This window comes from Cibotium barometz, chromosome 36 (genome assembly GCF_041138505.1).
Source record: "Cibotium barometz isolate CiBa-2024 chromosome 36, ASM4113850v1, whole genome shotgun sequence".
NCBI classification, from domain to species: Eukaryota; Viridiplantae; Streptophyta; class Polypodiopsida; order Cyatheales; family Cibotiaceae; genus Cibotium; species Cibotium barometz.
The window spans coordinates 41,047,365-41,059,728 of NC_141081.1; the positions used below are offsets into that span (position 1 = coordinate 41,047,365).

The 12,364-nt window shown below is 44.0% G+C and overlaps 1 protein-coding gene across 1 annotated transcript; it reads left to right on the plus strand.

Annotated features, from left to right (window-relative positions):
- The first annotated feature begins 266 nt into the window (after positions 1-266).
- LOC147617898 (dirigent protein 6-like) lies at positions 267-1,236 on the plus strand. The gene has a single exon (XM_086775596.1). It carries the CDS (start codon positions 406-408, stop codon positions 967-969), a length of 564 nt encoding a protein of 187 aa, XP_086631722.1. The 5' UTR covers positions 267-405; the 3' UTR covers positions 970-1,236.
- Positions 1,237-12,364: the final 11,128 nt, after the last annotated feature.

The following is a 12,364-nucleotide window of genomic DNA, read 5'->3' on the forward strand; positions in this document are numbered from 1 at the left end:
GAGTGATGCTCCTTTCATAAAAAACACCTACCGCAAGAGACCCTTTCGGGGATGCCTGTTTAACAAAAAAAAAAATCCACTAAAGGGCGGAGCGTTGACTTATCGGCCGGCCCAGTTTGGCAGTTTGTCCGCTTGTACTTATATATATAGTATATTCGCGTGAACGCGATTGTTGCCAGCTGAGCGAGAACGGGTCAAGGTCAAGCTGCGTTGTGTTTTTATAGAAGCCTGCTGCCTCCCGTATGAAGTCTACTGCGCTCCTCATCAGATCTATCATCGCACTAGCACTTTCCGCATTTCTACCAATTGGGTCTTCGATTTTCAAAATAAAAATAAATTTCCAGCAGGCTGAACAAGTGAGGTATTCTTGTGTGATCACCGCTGTATTGAAAAGCCCCCAGCAATATGGCCAGCCGCCGCCGCTGGCTCCTCGCATCATGCCTGCTACTGGCGCTCATCAGCTTCAATGCCACGCCGGCGTCTTGCCACAAGAAGAAGATCAAGGCCGCCGGGCCGTCCCACTACAGATTCTACCTCCACAACACCGTGTACAGCACGGCCGTGAATAACACCTACTTCACCTCGGTGTACAGTTCGCCCCCTCCGGGCAACTTCTCCAACCCCTTCTCCTTCGGCGTGGTGGCCACCTTCGAGGCCCCACTGACGCTGGGCGCCTCCAACCGCTCGGCGTCGGCTGGGGTGGCGCAGGGCTTCTACGTGCTGGACAGCCAGAAAGGCTTCGTGCTCTTCCATACCTTCACCGCCACCATCGACGACGGCACCTACAAGGGCACCCTCACCATCATGGGCCAAATCGTGGAGGCCCAGAAAGTGCGCACCCTCACCGTCGTTGGTGGAACCGGCGACTTCCTCCTCGCGCGCGGCCTTGTCACCAATCGCCTCGTTCAGCTCGTGCCGGCTATGCCTGCCCGATGGATACTCTCCTTTGATCTCGACCTCTACTACTAGACCACTTGTTGGCATGCCTGTCTTCCTCCATCATAACTCATTGCTTTTTTCTTTAATAACCAAGAACCTAGGCCTTTCTAGACGTCCGGATGTAGCCAAAACATCATATCCTTTATTCTTTATTCTTTATTCTTTATTGCTCTCTCTAGTTCTAGTAAGCATGGATCCAACAGTATGAGGTATCACCTCAACAATAAGTAAGAAAATCATAGTTACTAAATTGGGACTCAACCATCATTGCTTCACATCAATTATTATGAAAATTTCACATTAAATACTAGCATTATTTCTCTAAGGCCCTAGAATATAATCATAGAGAATGTTTTTATTATGTAGCTTCTTTTTAGTTTAATTTAGGGGAATCTCATGATCTCTCCACAAGTGAGTTGAGAAGTGTTTGTCTTGTCGTCGAGGTAGCTTGAAGGTTAGTTCTTGATTTTTCATGTTTTCCAACTTTTTTGTTGTCCATAATTATGTGACTTGATGCCGGCTCCTTAGGATTTCACGTCTTTCGTTATCTTATAGGACGCATTGGATCCACTACAAGAGAGAATGGAGGGCCTACCCCAGAAACTTAACTGCATAATTTAGAAAGAAGGAAGTGTGAGAAGTGGTTGTCATCTCGTGGTATAAACACGGTTATAAATGCAATTATATACATGGCTAATGCCACATTCTAGAATATATGCATTAGATCTAGAAGATGATTCATCTTGAGCCTTTTCCAGTATGGGAAGAAAAAGAAGATTGAGTACCTTGTCATTCTTGGTGATGGCTTCTCAAACACTTCTTTGTAAATCATGACACAAAGGTGTGGTGTTACTCCTTTAATAATGTGATTGGTGGTCACTGACGAGGCTGTGTCGTGGGATTTTGTGGTTTGGGTAGCCATATCTGTGTGTTTCCTACATATTATCCTTGTGCTTTCAATAGCCTTTTAGGAACCCAATAACACTTGAATGGGACTGCTAGGTCGGCGACTTTTGCCGTGGAGTGGAATTCTCACCTTTATTTGTTCCAGTTGTTGCCTCCTCCTTGAACACTTGTGGTACCTTAGGTGCCAGAAGGCATGGTAGCATTGTGGGTGACTGTGTTGGCATAATTTTGAAATTATGGGTACGTGCTATGGTACTCCATACAGGCAATGTGTATCTGCAATTTACCGCCCTTAGCATTTGAGTTTAGATCTTCTCCTGTTGTAAACAATTTGGTAAGCCAGTTGCCATGTTGAGATATTGAGCTCAACTCGTGCTACGATGGACATTGATGACCCGCCTGGGTGATAGCTTCCGCATCTACACCACTAGCATGGTTGGTGAGATTATGGGTGATATGCGGCCAGTGGGATGACAGGCTATGTGAGCCATTTTGGATTACTAGAGACTGGCATAGCTATAGCGCCAACTCATTTATTCGGGTTCATATTATGGACCGACCCCCCTTGTATGTTGTAGTAGTTGAGTACTAAGCCATATAGTGTGTACTCTTATCTTTATGTCATGTTGGTTGAGCAGAGAAGAAAAAGATAGAAGAAAATTCACCGATCTATCTCTCTCTTGTGTCTTGCTCTCTCATGTGTGTGTGTTTGCTTGCTAGGGTTTGAAGCTCTCCCTCTCCCCCACATTCTCTTTATGGTATCAGAGCCTCGTTCGTGTGAGAGCTAAGGAGGCAAGCAAGAGGCAAGAACAAGCAAGGAAGGAAGCGATACTACATGGGTAAGAGCACCATCATCTCTTTCCCTTTCTTGGTTTAGGTACAACACCCCCTCAATAGCTCTGGGAGAGCTACACATCTCCGATTGAGGAGCTGTCTTCGCGGGAGCAGAGCTAGAGGGCAAGTATATTGTGCTATTGGATGAGGTTTTTTCGGCCAGATTCAGGTTTTGTGCGCGTTACGGGCCCCGTTTTGTCACTGCAAACTTACATTCATTGATGACCACACTAGGAAAGTGTGGGTTTATTTCATGAACGGCAATTGGGCGTAAGTGGGTGTATAAAGTCAAGCAAAATGCTGATGGTTCAGTGGCAGGTACAAGGCAAGATTGGTTGCTAAGGCTATGCACAGACTTATGGCATAGACTATGCGGAGACATTTAGCCCAGTTGCAAGAACGACAACTGTGAGAGCTGTCATTGCTGGCTGCAACACAGGGTCTTTAAATGAAATGGATATAAAGAATGCTTTCTTGCATGGTGATTTGCAAGAAGAAGTGTACATGATGTAGCCACCATGTTATGATGCATGAAACAAAACGTCAATTGGATACTTGCACATCGTTCTTTACGTTGGAGACTTTGATTTACAAATGTAGCTAACCTTGTTTTATGTTATAATAATGACCATGATGGGATCCACATGGCGTTGACATGCTACACACCAACTCAACGCTTTAACACCATGGATTGGATCATATACGCTCATTATAGACTTAGGTCTTTCGTGTAGTGGGGTAAATCGAATAGATAAACATAATAACATTAACCATACGCATGACGTCGTGCATGCTGTCTTATTGGCATATAATACATTCACACGAACGCGCTCATTTGCCAGCTCACCTTAGAGCAGGTCAAGTGGCGTTGCGTTTTTATAGGACCCGTCAGATCTACTACTCCTCATCATCAGCTCTACTATCATCCGACTGTCTTGGATTTTCCCAAGTAATCCTGCGAGGTACTCTTGTATGATCACCGCTGTATTGAAAAACCCCCAGCAATATGGCCAGTCGCCGCTGGCTCCTCGCATCATGCCTGCTACTACTGGCGCTCATCAGCTTCAATGCCACGCCGGCATCTTGCGACAAGAAGAAGATCAAGGCCGCCGGGCCGTCCCACTACAGATTCTACCTCCACAACACCGTGTACAGCACGACCGTGAATAACACCTACTTCACCTCGGTGTACAGTTCGCCCCCTCCGGGCAACTTCTCCAACCCCTTCTCCTTCGGCATGGTGGCCACCTTCGAGGCCCTACTGACGCTGGGTGCCTCTAACCGCTCGGCATCGGCGGCTGGGGTGGCGCAGGGCTTCTACGTGCTGGACAGCTAGAAAAGCTTGGTGCTCTTCCATACCTTCACCGCCACCATCGACGACGGCACCTACAAGGGCACCCTCACCATCATGGGCCAAATCGTGGAGGCCCAGAAAGTGCGCATCCTCACCGTCGTTTGGTGGAACCGGCGACTTCCTCCTCACGCATGGCCTCATCACCAATCGCCTCGTCGAGCTCGTGCCGGTTATGCCTGCCCGATGGATACTCTCCTTTGATCTCGACCTCTACTACTAGACCACTTGTTGGCATGTCTGTCTTCCTCTATCATAACTCATTGCTTTTTTCTTTAATAACCTAGGCCTTTCTAGACGTCCGGATGTATCCAAAACATCATATCCTTTATTATTTATTCTTTATTGCTCTCTCTAGTTCTAGTGTGTAGCCTCCTGCTTTTTAATCTCTCTGCGGGTCCAGTCACGCAGCCCAAACAGGAACCCATGTAATCTATCTATAGCATGCATATCCATAATCTGCAGCATATGTTGTCTGTATTTGTTGATATAATCTCGCAGTTTTCTATCTGCGTGTTTGAGATTACGCCATTCATCTCGTACCTTGAAGACTTCATTTCGTGGTACGAAATACTCGGCCATGTCCTTGGTAAAGTCATCCCACCTTGTCCACGGCCTCTTTGCCTCACCTGCCAGAAACCAAGTGTATGCATCCCCTGATAGCAGTCGCGATGCCACACGGATCTAGTGTTTATGCGATACTTTGTTCATGGTGAGATAATCCTCCATCTCACGGATCCACCTTATCACCACAAGCGAATCTCTTTGCCCAGTATACTTTTTCGGGGGTAACGGTTTGTACTTCCCGTATCCCTCATCTGATGACTCTGAGTCTCTCCTGTCATTCCGTCCCTCGACCTCATCTGTCTTGGCGACGAAGGTCGGCTACCATCCTTCTTGTCTAGTTGATGGACTAGGGAGACCAACATGCCTTCTAGCCGGTGTCCAGTCTGTCATTTTGGTGATCCTGCCAGCTCGGCCCTAGATCCCTTGGGTCATCCATTTGGTGTTCTCGAGTATCTATTGCCCTTGCCTTGCTGAGCTCATTGGAGAAATATTCTCCCCCACCATTTGATCTTAGGAATTTTATTTGCATGCCTTTTTCCTTCTCGACCAAGGCTTTAAATCTCTGAAAGTGAGTAAACACCTCACTTTTCTCCTTCATGAAATAAACCCACACTTTCCTAGTGTGGTCATCAATGAATGTAACATAGTACCTACAACCTACACTTGTTCCAGTCTTGGTCGGTCCCCATACATGTGAATGTATGACATCCAATCACCTTGCACATTGACATGCTTTCATGTGGGAAAGCATGTTTGGCCTACTTACCAAGTTGGCATGCTTCACATACCTTATGCATACCGTCAACCTTAAACTTTGGCAAACCTACAACAATATTTTGGGCCTGCATAGACTTCAAACGCTATACATTCACATGACCAATTCGCTTGTGCCATATGTCAATATCTGCAATGACACCTGTTCCATGTGCAAACATGGCTGCCTTTATCTCAGGCATGTTCACATCCAAAGTAAACATCCTGCCATTTCTGTTACCCTTTTCAACCAAGCGACACTTATTTTTGAAGTCTTCCACAAAACATCCTTGAGGATTACCCTTGCAGACCCTGCTCAACCATCTGTCCAACAGAAACCAAGTTCTTTGTAATATTCAGAACATGAAATACATTAGCCAAGTACTTCATTTTGCCATCCTGTATAGACAATGGCACTTTACCAACATACGCAATGGGATGCGCAGTATCATCTCCTAATTGTTTCTACATAACCTGGTTTTTCCATTTTCTGCATATCTCTAAACCACTCAGCATAACTCGTCATGTGGTTAGAGGCTCCAGAATCCACATACCATATATCTTGAGATCCTCACACATCCCCTGGAACTAAGCATGTGCTGCATCACAAACAACTGCTCACTTCTGTCATCACCTCCATGTTTGCTAGATGAGGCATAGCTGCCTTGGTGTAATTTTCCACTTTTAATGTCATTCTTCTTTTTGTAGCAGTCCTTTGCCATGTGTCCTGGTTTGCCATAGTAATAGCACTCTATGCTATTTGCATTTTGATTTCTTTGCCAACCACCTGGGCCTCTTTGGCTCCCCTTGCCTCCATACTAGACTCTTCCACCTGTGTATGATTGTGCTGCTGTGAATCATTGGACTATTGTTGTCCAGAATTCTGATTTCCTTGTCGGCCACCACCTTGGCCTCGACCACGGCCGCTACCTCTACCTCTACCTCTACCTAAATTAGAGTAAAAGACCGGTTCGATGTGTTCTTGCTTTGTGAAGAAGAATCCTCACCTAAAGCCTTTTCTTCTATGATCAGCATAGATATCAAGTCTCGAAAGTTGGGAATATTCTCCCTAACTACAATGGAGGCCTTGAATGGCTTGTGCTCTTTGCCAAGCCCATTCAGACAGACACTCACCAAATCATCATCCTCCAGTGATACATTGATAGACCCAAGGGATTCAACAATGCCCTTGATCTTTAAGGCATATTCATTGATGGACATGCTTTTCTTTTCCACAGTATATGCACCTCTTGCTTTAACTATAACTTCCTTGCCTTTGTGTTAGTCTGGAACATCTGAACCAGATTCTGTTTGCATCCTGTATGTTTGCATCCTGTATGTTTGCATCCTGTATGTGTCCTATCATAGTAACTGTGACACTAATTGAGAGCCAGTACATGAATTTTCTTGCACCCTGGTTCCAATCCTTGAATGCCTTTATATCTGCAAGAGTGGCATTCTCCTCAGATAACTATGGAGGCTCCTCATTGTCTCCTTCTACATAATCCCAAAATCCTTTACCCATTAGGTAATTGGTCATTCTGATTTTCTAGGCATGGAAGTTATTCTTATCCCAACAATCTCACTAACAACTATGGAGACATGTTTTGCAACAATCAAATAACCTGCAAACAGACAACTTCTGTATGCAACCTGTAATACAGCAATATCTCTTGTAACTACTGTAGGCAGCGATACTTTAGCACAACCTGTGTGTCATCAAATGTGACCAGAGTACATGTTCATACACCCAGTATCAACAATACATGTGCAAAACCTATATGTAGTTCCAAAATGCATTGTTGCACTGCAAATAACCAGATTTCGAGTAAAAACAGTTCTCTACGAGAACTTACAGAAACTGTCAAAAATACATTGCAGTGTAGCTCTGCTCCCGCGACGAAGACATCTCCTCAATCGCATATGTTTTGCTCCCAGAGCTATTGAAGGGCTGTTGTACCTAAACTAAGAAGGGAAAATAGATGATGGTGCTCTTACCCGTGTAGTACCGCTTCCTTCCTTGCTTGTTCTTGCCTCTTGCTTACCTCCTTAGCTCTCACACGAACCAGGCTTTGATACCATAAAGAGAATATAAGGGAGAGGGAGAGCTTCAAACCCTAGCAAGCAAACACACACACATAAGAGAGAACAAGACACAAGAGAGAGATGGATAGCTGAATTTTCTTCTATCTTCTTCTTCTCTACTCAACCAACATGACATAAAGATAAGAGTACACACTATATGGGTTAGTACTCAACTACTACAACATACAAGGGTCAGTCCATAATGTGAACTCGACTAAATGAGCTAGCGCTATAAATATGCCAGTCTCTAGTAATCCAAAATGGTTTTCACACAGCATGTCATCCCACTGGCCGCATATCACCCATAATCTCACCAACCGTGCCAGTGGTGTAGATGAAGAAGCTATCACCCAGGCGGGTCATCAATGTCCGTCGTAGCACTAGTTGAGCTCGATATCTCAACACTCCCCCTCGAGCTCAACTCCACACACTGCACTCCAAGTAAGCTCCTAAACGTGTGGAGCTTCTCTGTGCCCAATGTCTTCGTGAAGATGTCAGCCACCTAATCCTTTGTGGTGCTGACATATACCAGACCTACATCTCTTGCTAAAACCTTCTCCCTCACAAAGTGATAATGCACCTCAATGTGCTTTGTTCTAGCATGATACACTCGGTTTACTGGCCAACTCGATGCTGCTCACGTTGTCATAATATATGACAATTGCCCTATCCATGGGCTCTCCCATGTCACTAAGTAGCTTTTGAAACCAAGCTACCTTACAAGCTGGCATAGCAACACCCCTGTACTCTGCCTCTGTACTCTACAAGGCAATTGTTGGCTGCTTCTTACTGCTGCAACCTAATCCCCAAATTAATGCATTGTACTCAGCCACATTATTTGATATAGCCTTTGGAAATTCCCTACCCTTGGCCCATACCTCTTTTCCTTTTGGATCAAATAAAACTATCCCCCCAGCCCCACATTGCTAAAGGCTCCATCAAAATGCATAGTGAAAGCAGTTGGTGGTGTCTCCAAATCTTCATATACTTCTTTCTTTGTTCCTGTTCCTTCTTCCTCTTCCTTCCTTGTAAGCAAATCTGCAAGAGAGGCCCTAGTGGTGTTTTCTATAATAAAAGTGAAAGAGAATTCTTGAAGCCAAGCCAAATGGCATCACCGTATAGGCATACACTCCTCCCCCCACCAAGGGGTGATAAATGAGGTTTTCCTTTGATCTTCTTCACAAATCCGGATTTGAAAGTATCCAGAGTATCCATCACACACTGAATACAACTCATGACCTGCAACTTGATCCAAAATCTCATCTTGAAAGGGTAGAGGATAATAATCCCTCTTTATGCAGAGGGCGAAAGTCCACACACACGCCATTTCTCCCCAACCAGTATTGCAGATATCGGAATCACCTTGGAGAGAGTACCTGCCAACCTATTTCCTCCCGGATTTGAAAGTATCCAGAGTATCCATCACACACTGAATACAACTCATGACCTGCAACTTGATCCAAAATCTCATCTTGAAAGGGTAGAGGATAATAATCCCTCTTTATGCATGCATTCAAAGGGCGAAAGTCCACACACACGCCATTTCTCCCCAACCAGTACTGCAGATATCGGAATCACCTTGGAGAGAGTAGCTGCCAACCTATTTCCTCCCAGCACGATGCCAAAGAACTTTTCTTAACCCCAAATTCCCACACCAATGTGTAATGAGCTCCAAGAATAGAATGATGAGATTCTAGACACACCATGCCCATTATCCCCCAACAATGGTGGTCTGTGAACACATTACGTCCCAAAACCTTACGTAATGAACTTGGAATAGATCTAGTCCATAGTCTCTACTACACTAAACCTGACCTTGTCATGCCAGATTTTTAATGCTTGGAACTCCGAATTATGGTTCCCATGCACCAAAAAATGGAGCTGCTACCAACCCCCTCTCCCACCCACCACAAGCCTCCTCTAGCTCGAAGCACACAGGGGAAACTTCATGTATACTAGAGAAGAACACCATCTTGGTTTTCTTGAGCCGGAAGCACCCTAGGTTTTTCCTTATAAGTAAGTAAATAATCTTGGATTGCCAAGTGTGGAACCTAAAGCCATTAAATCTATCCATTTCAATGGGAGGTGACATGATGATGTTATGCACGAATAGGGTCTTACCTCAAGACTCTTGAGGTAGTGTCTAATTGCTTTACAAATCAGGCATACAAAGCACATTTAATGTGAGGATTGTCTTGAGATACTTATGCTATTCAAGTGATAATGAAAAGGGGAGATGAAATGGGTACAAATCAAGGTTTTCCTATCCTAAGCACAACATTAATTTCTCAATTTTTAACTCTATAAGCCCTAAATTTGCTTAACCACTTGTTTAATGACTATAATTAGTGATTAGCATAATCTAGACTTGGAGGATGAAATTACACATACCACTTGAAATTTTCATGGGGCATTTGATAGGTTTCAAGAGGCTATGGAGCTTCCATGGCTATGGAGATAGAGAGAGTGTCACATTCATATTGGTTATAAGAGAGATAATGAATGGAAGAGAAGACACAAGTTGGCAAGTTTCGTGGACAAGAAGTTTTGCACAAAAAATCACACCCTTCATTCATTTCTTATGTAATAATATAGGCCATTTCTTACATAGTAGCTTGCACCCATTGGTGCCACTTGGACTTTTTGTCCTCATTGGCCTCTCCCATTCCCTTGTTATGCTGTTGGACCCCCTTTACAACCATTCAATTTTCATTCTTTTTTACTTATGCTCTAGTGCACGTTTGCTCATCCTAGGCATGCTAACATCATTATCTCAAGAGAGAGAGATAGAGAGAGACTAAGATGAGGTGAAAGAGACATAGACGAAGTGAGAAAGAGAGAAAAAGTAAGATACCATGAGAGAGAGTGAGAGGGAAAAAGGGAGGGAGGTAGGGTGGTAGATGAGGTGAGAGAAATCTAGAGAGAGAGAGAGAGAGAGAGAGAGAGAGGCTCAGGGGGTTCACCTAAAAATATGTAAGTATACCACGTGAGCTCAAATGAAGGGGTTTTTTAATTCAAAAGTTTAAGGTAAATTTACATAAATACATTATAAAAGTAGTTTTTTAATCGATTGTGAAAAAAACCCATCAGTCCATAATGAAAAAGGGGTCATTATATTCATGAAAAATTCATAGGTAGGGGGTTTTTTAAATACCCCTTGAACGCACGTGATACATAGGGTTTCTTAGTAGTGTATCCCTCGAAGAGATAGGAGTAAGATGAAGTGACTGAGAGAGAGAGAGAGGGTTGGAGAGGGAGAGAGAGGAAATGGAGGAGATAAGCTAGGCTGGAGAGAGGAGAAAGTGGGCCACGCTAAGAGGTGGCGGTGGAGGTAGTGGGAGGAGAGGGTAGGAGCTAGTGGTGCATGGACTGGATAGAGAATGTTCATATCTTTAAGACACAAGGGTTGCCAGCAAAAGCTCCCCCAAAAAAACACACTCCTATTTGCTTCGAGCTCCATAAAATGAAATGTGTAGTGTTAAAGAAATTAATATTTACTAAGCTCCACAAAATGGAATGTATAGTGTCAAAGAATTTAATATGTGCAAAATCTAACAGGGGATAATTGGGAGGGTTATAAGGTCTCATTAGTCACATTAACTATTGTTGATTCTACTTCTCTAGGTTTTACCATGTCTTTTACTACTAATGGGGAGAGAGTAACTCCACTCAACTTTGGGACCTACTCCTAATTGGGAGGCTGGAATGTGGGAGCACAAGAGATGGCACATTTGCATGCCCATGGTAGGACAAGTGCTTCAGGTGGAGAGCGAATAGTCACACACTTTGGGCTTTTATCATATCATGACTAAATATATAACTTAATTTCAACCATGGAATCTAATTTATCTACTAAGTATATATTTGATGTTATTCGCAACTATTTGGAAGTGATGGGGAGCCAAATTGTGTTGAAATTAGAGCAATGTGATGAGCTATGGTGGATCAAATACTAGAATCAACATCATTAACAAAGTGATTAGCAAATAATTAAGACGTAACTAGTGGGTAATTAACAAATAGATTAATGTAGGCATGGATAATCAAAAACCAGCAAATTCTCATTAGGGAAATGCCTCAATTTATAGAGTTTACATCCAAGCATCAAATCCCACTGATTTCTCCTTGATTCACTCCACCTCTTTTCCCTGATTCTCTCCACCTCTTCACTTTTCCCAGAATATCTCCACACTTCCCAGAATATCTCCACACTTCCTAAATCTTCTCATGCTACCCTTAATTCTCTCCTAGTAGATTCTTCTCACCTTTTCACAAGTTCTTTCACATTTACTCATTCTCTTTTACAACCTCTAACCAAGGGCTTGTTCCCGCACACACCCTATTCACTTGTATTTTCAACACCTCCCCTCAAGTGAATACTCCTAGTACACCTAGACCCTATACCAAGTTTGCCTCTTACAGGATAGTCTGCGACTAGTGCCTAGCACACCTCCCCTCAAGTTAACTTAGCACACCTAGACCCTGTGTCAAGTTTTTCTCTTACTTGATAGTCAGCGAGACGACCAGTGCCTCAAGTCTCTAAACTCCATAGTCCTTGACACTCTCTATCTCTCTCTATGTGTCCAAGGCTACTATAAGTGCCCGCGACCTTGACTTAAGTGCTCACACATACATCTACCACGTGGCCTACATCATCGGTGGCTCAGAGATGGTTTTACTTTGTTGGGGTAGGTTACATTGGGTTGCGGGGTCTCTCTCTCTCTCTCTCTCTCTCTCAGAGATTTTCACATGGCTCCTCACTCTTTGGAGCCTCACATCTTCTCTTTTCTTCAGTCTTCTTGTCGTGGCAACTTCTCTCCACGCGTCTGTCTCTTCTTTCTGGCTTCTTGTGGGGCAGCTTCTCTTCTTGTGGGGCAGCTTCTCTTCTCGTGTCCATGTCTTCCTTCAATGCTTCCTCCAGATCTTCTT

Bases quoted from the DNA above. Each gene is read 5' to 3' on its own strand.
- LOC147617898 (XM_086775596.1), top strand. From the start codon at position 406: ATGGCCAGCCGCCGCCGCTGGCTCCTCGCATCATGCCTGCTACTGGCG.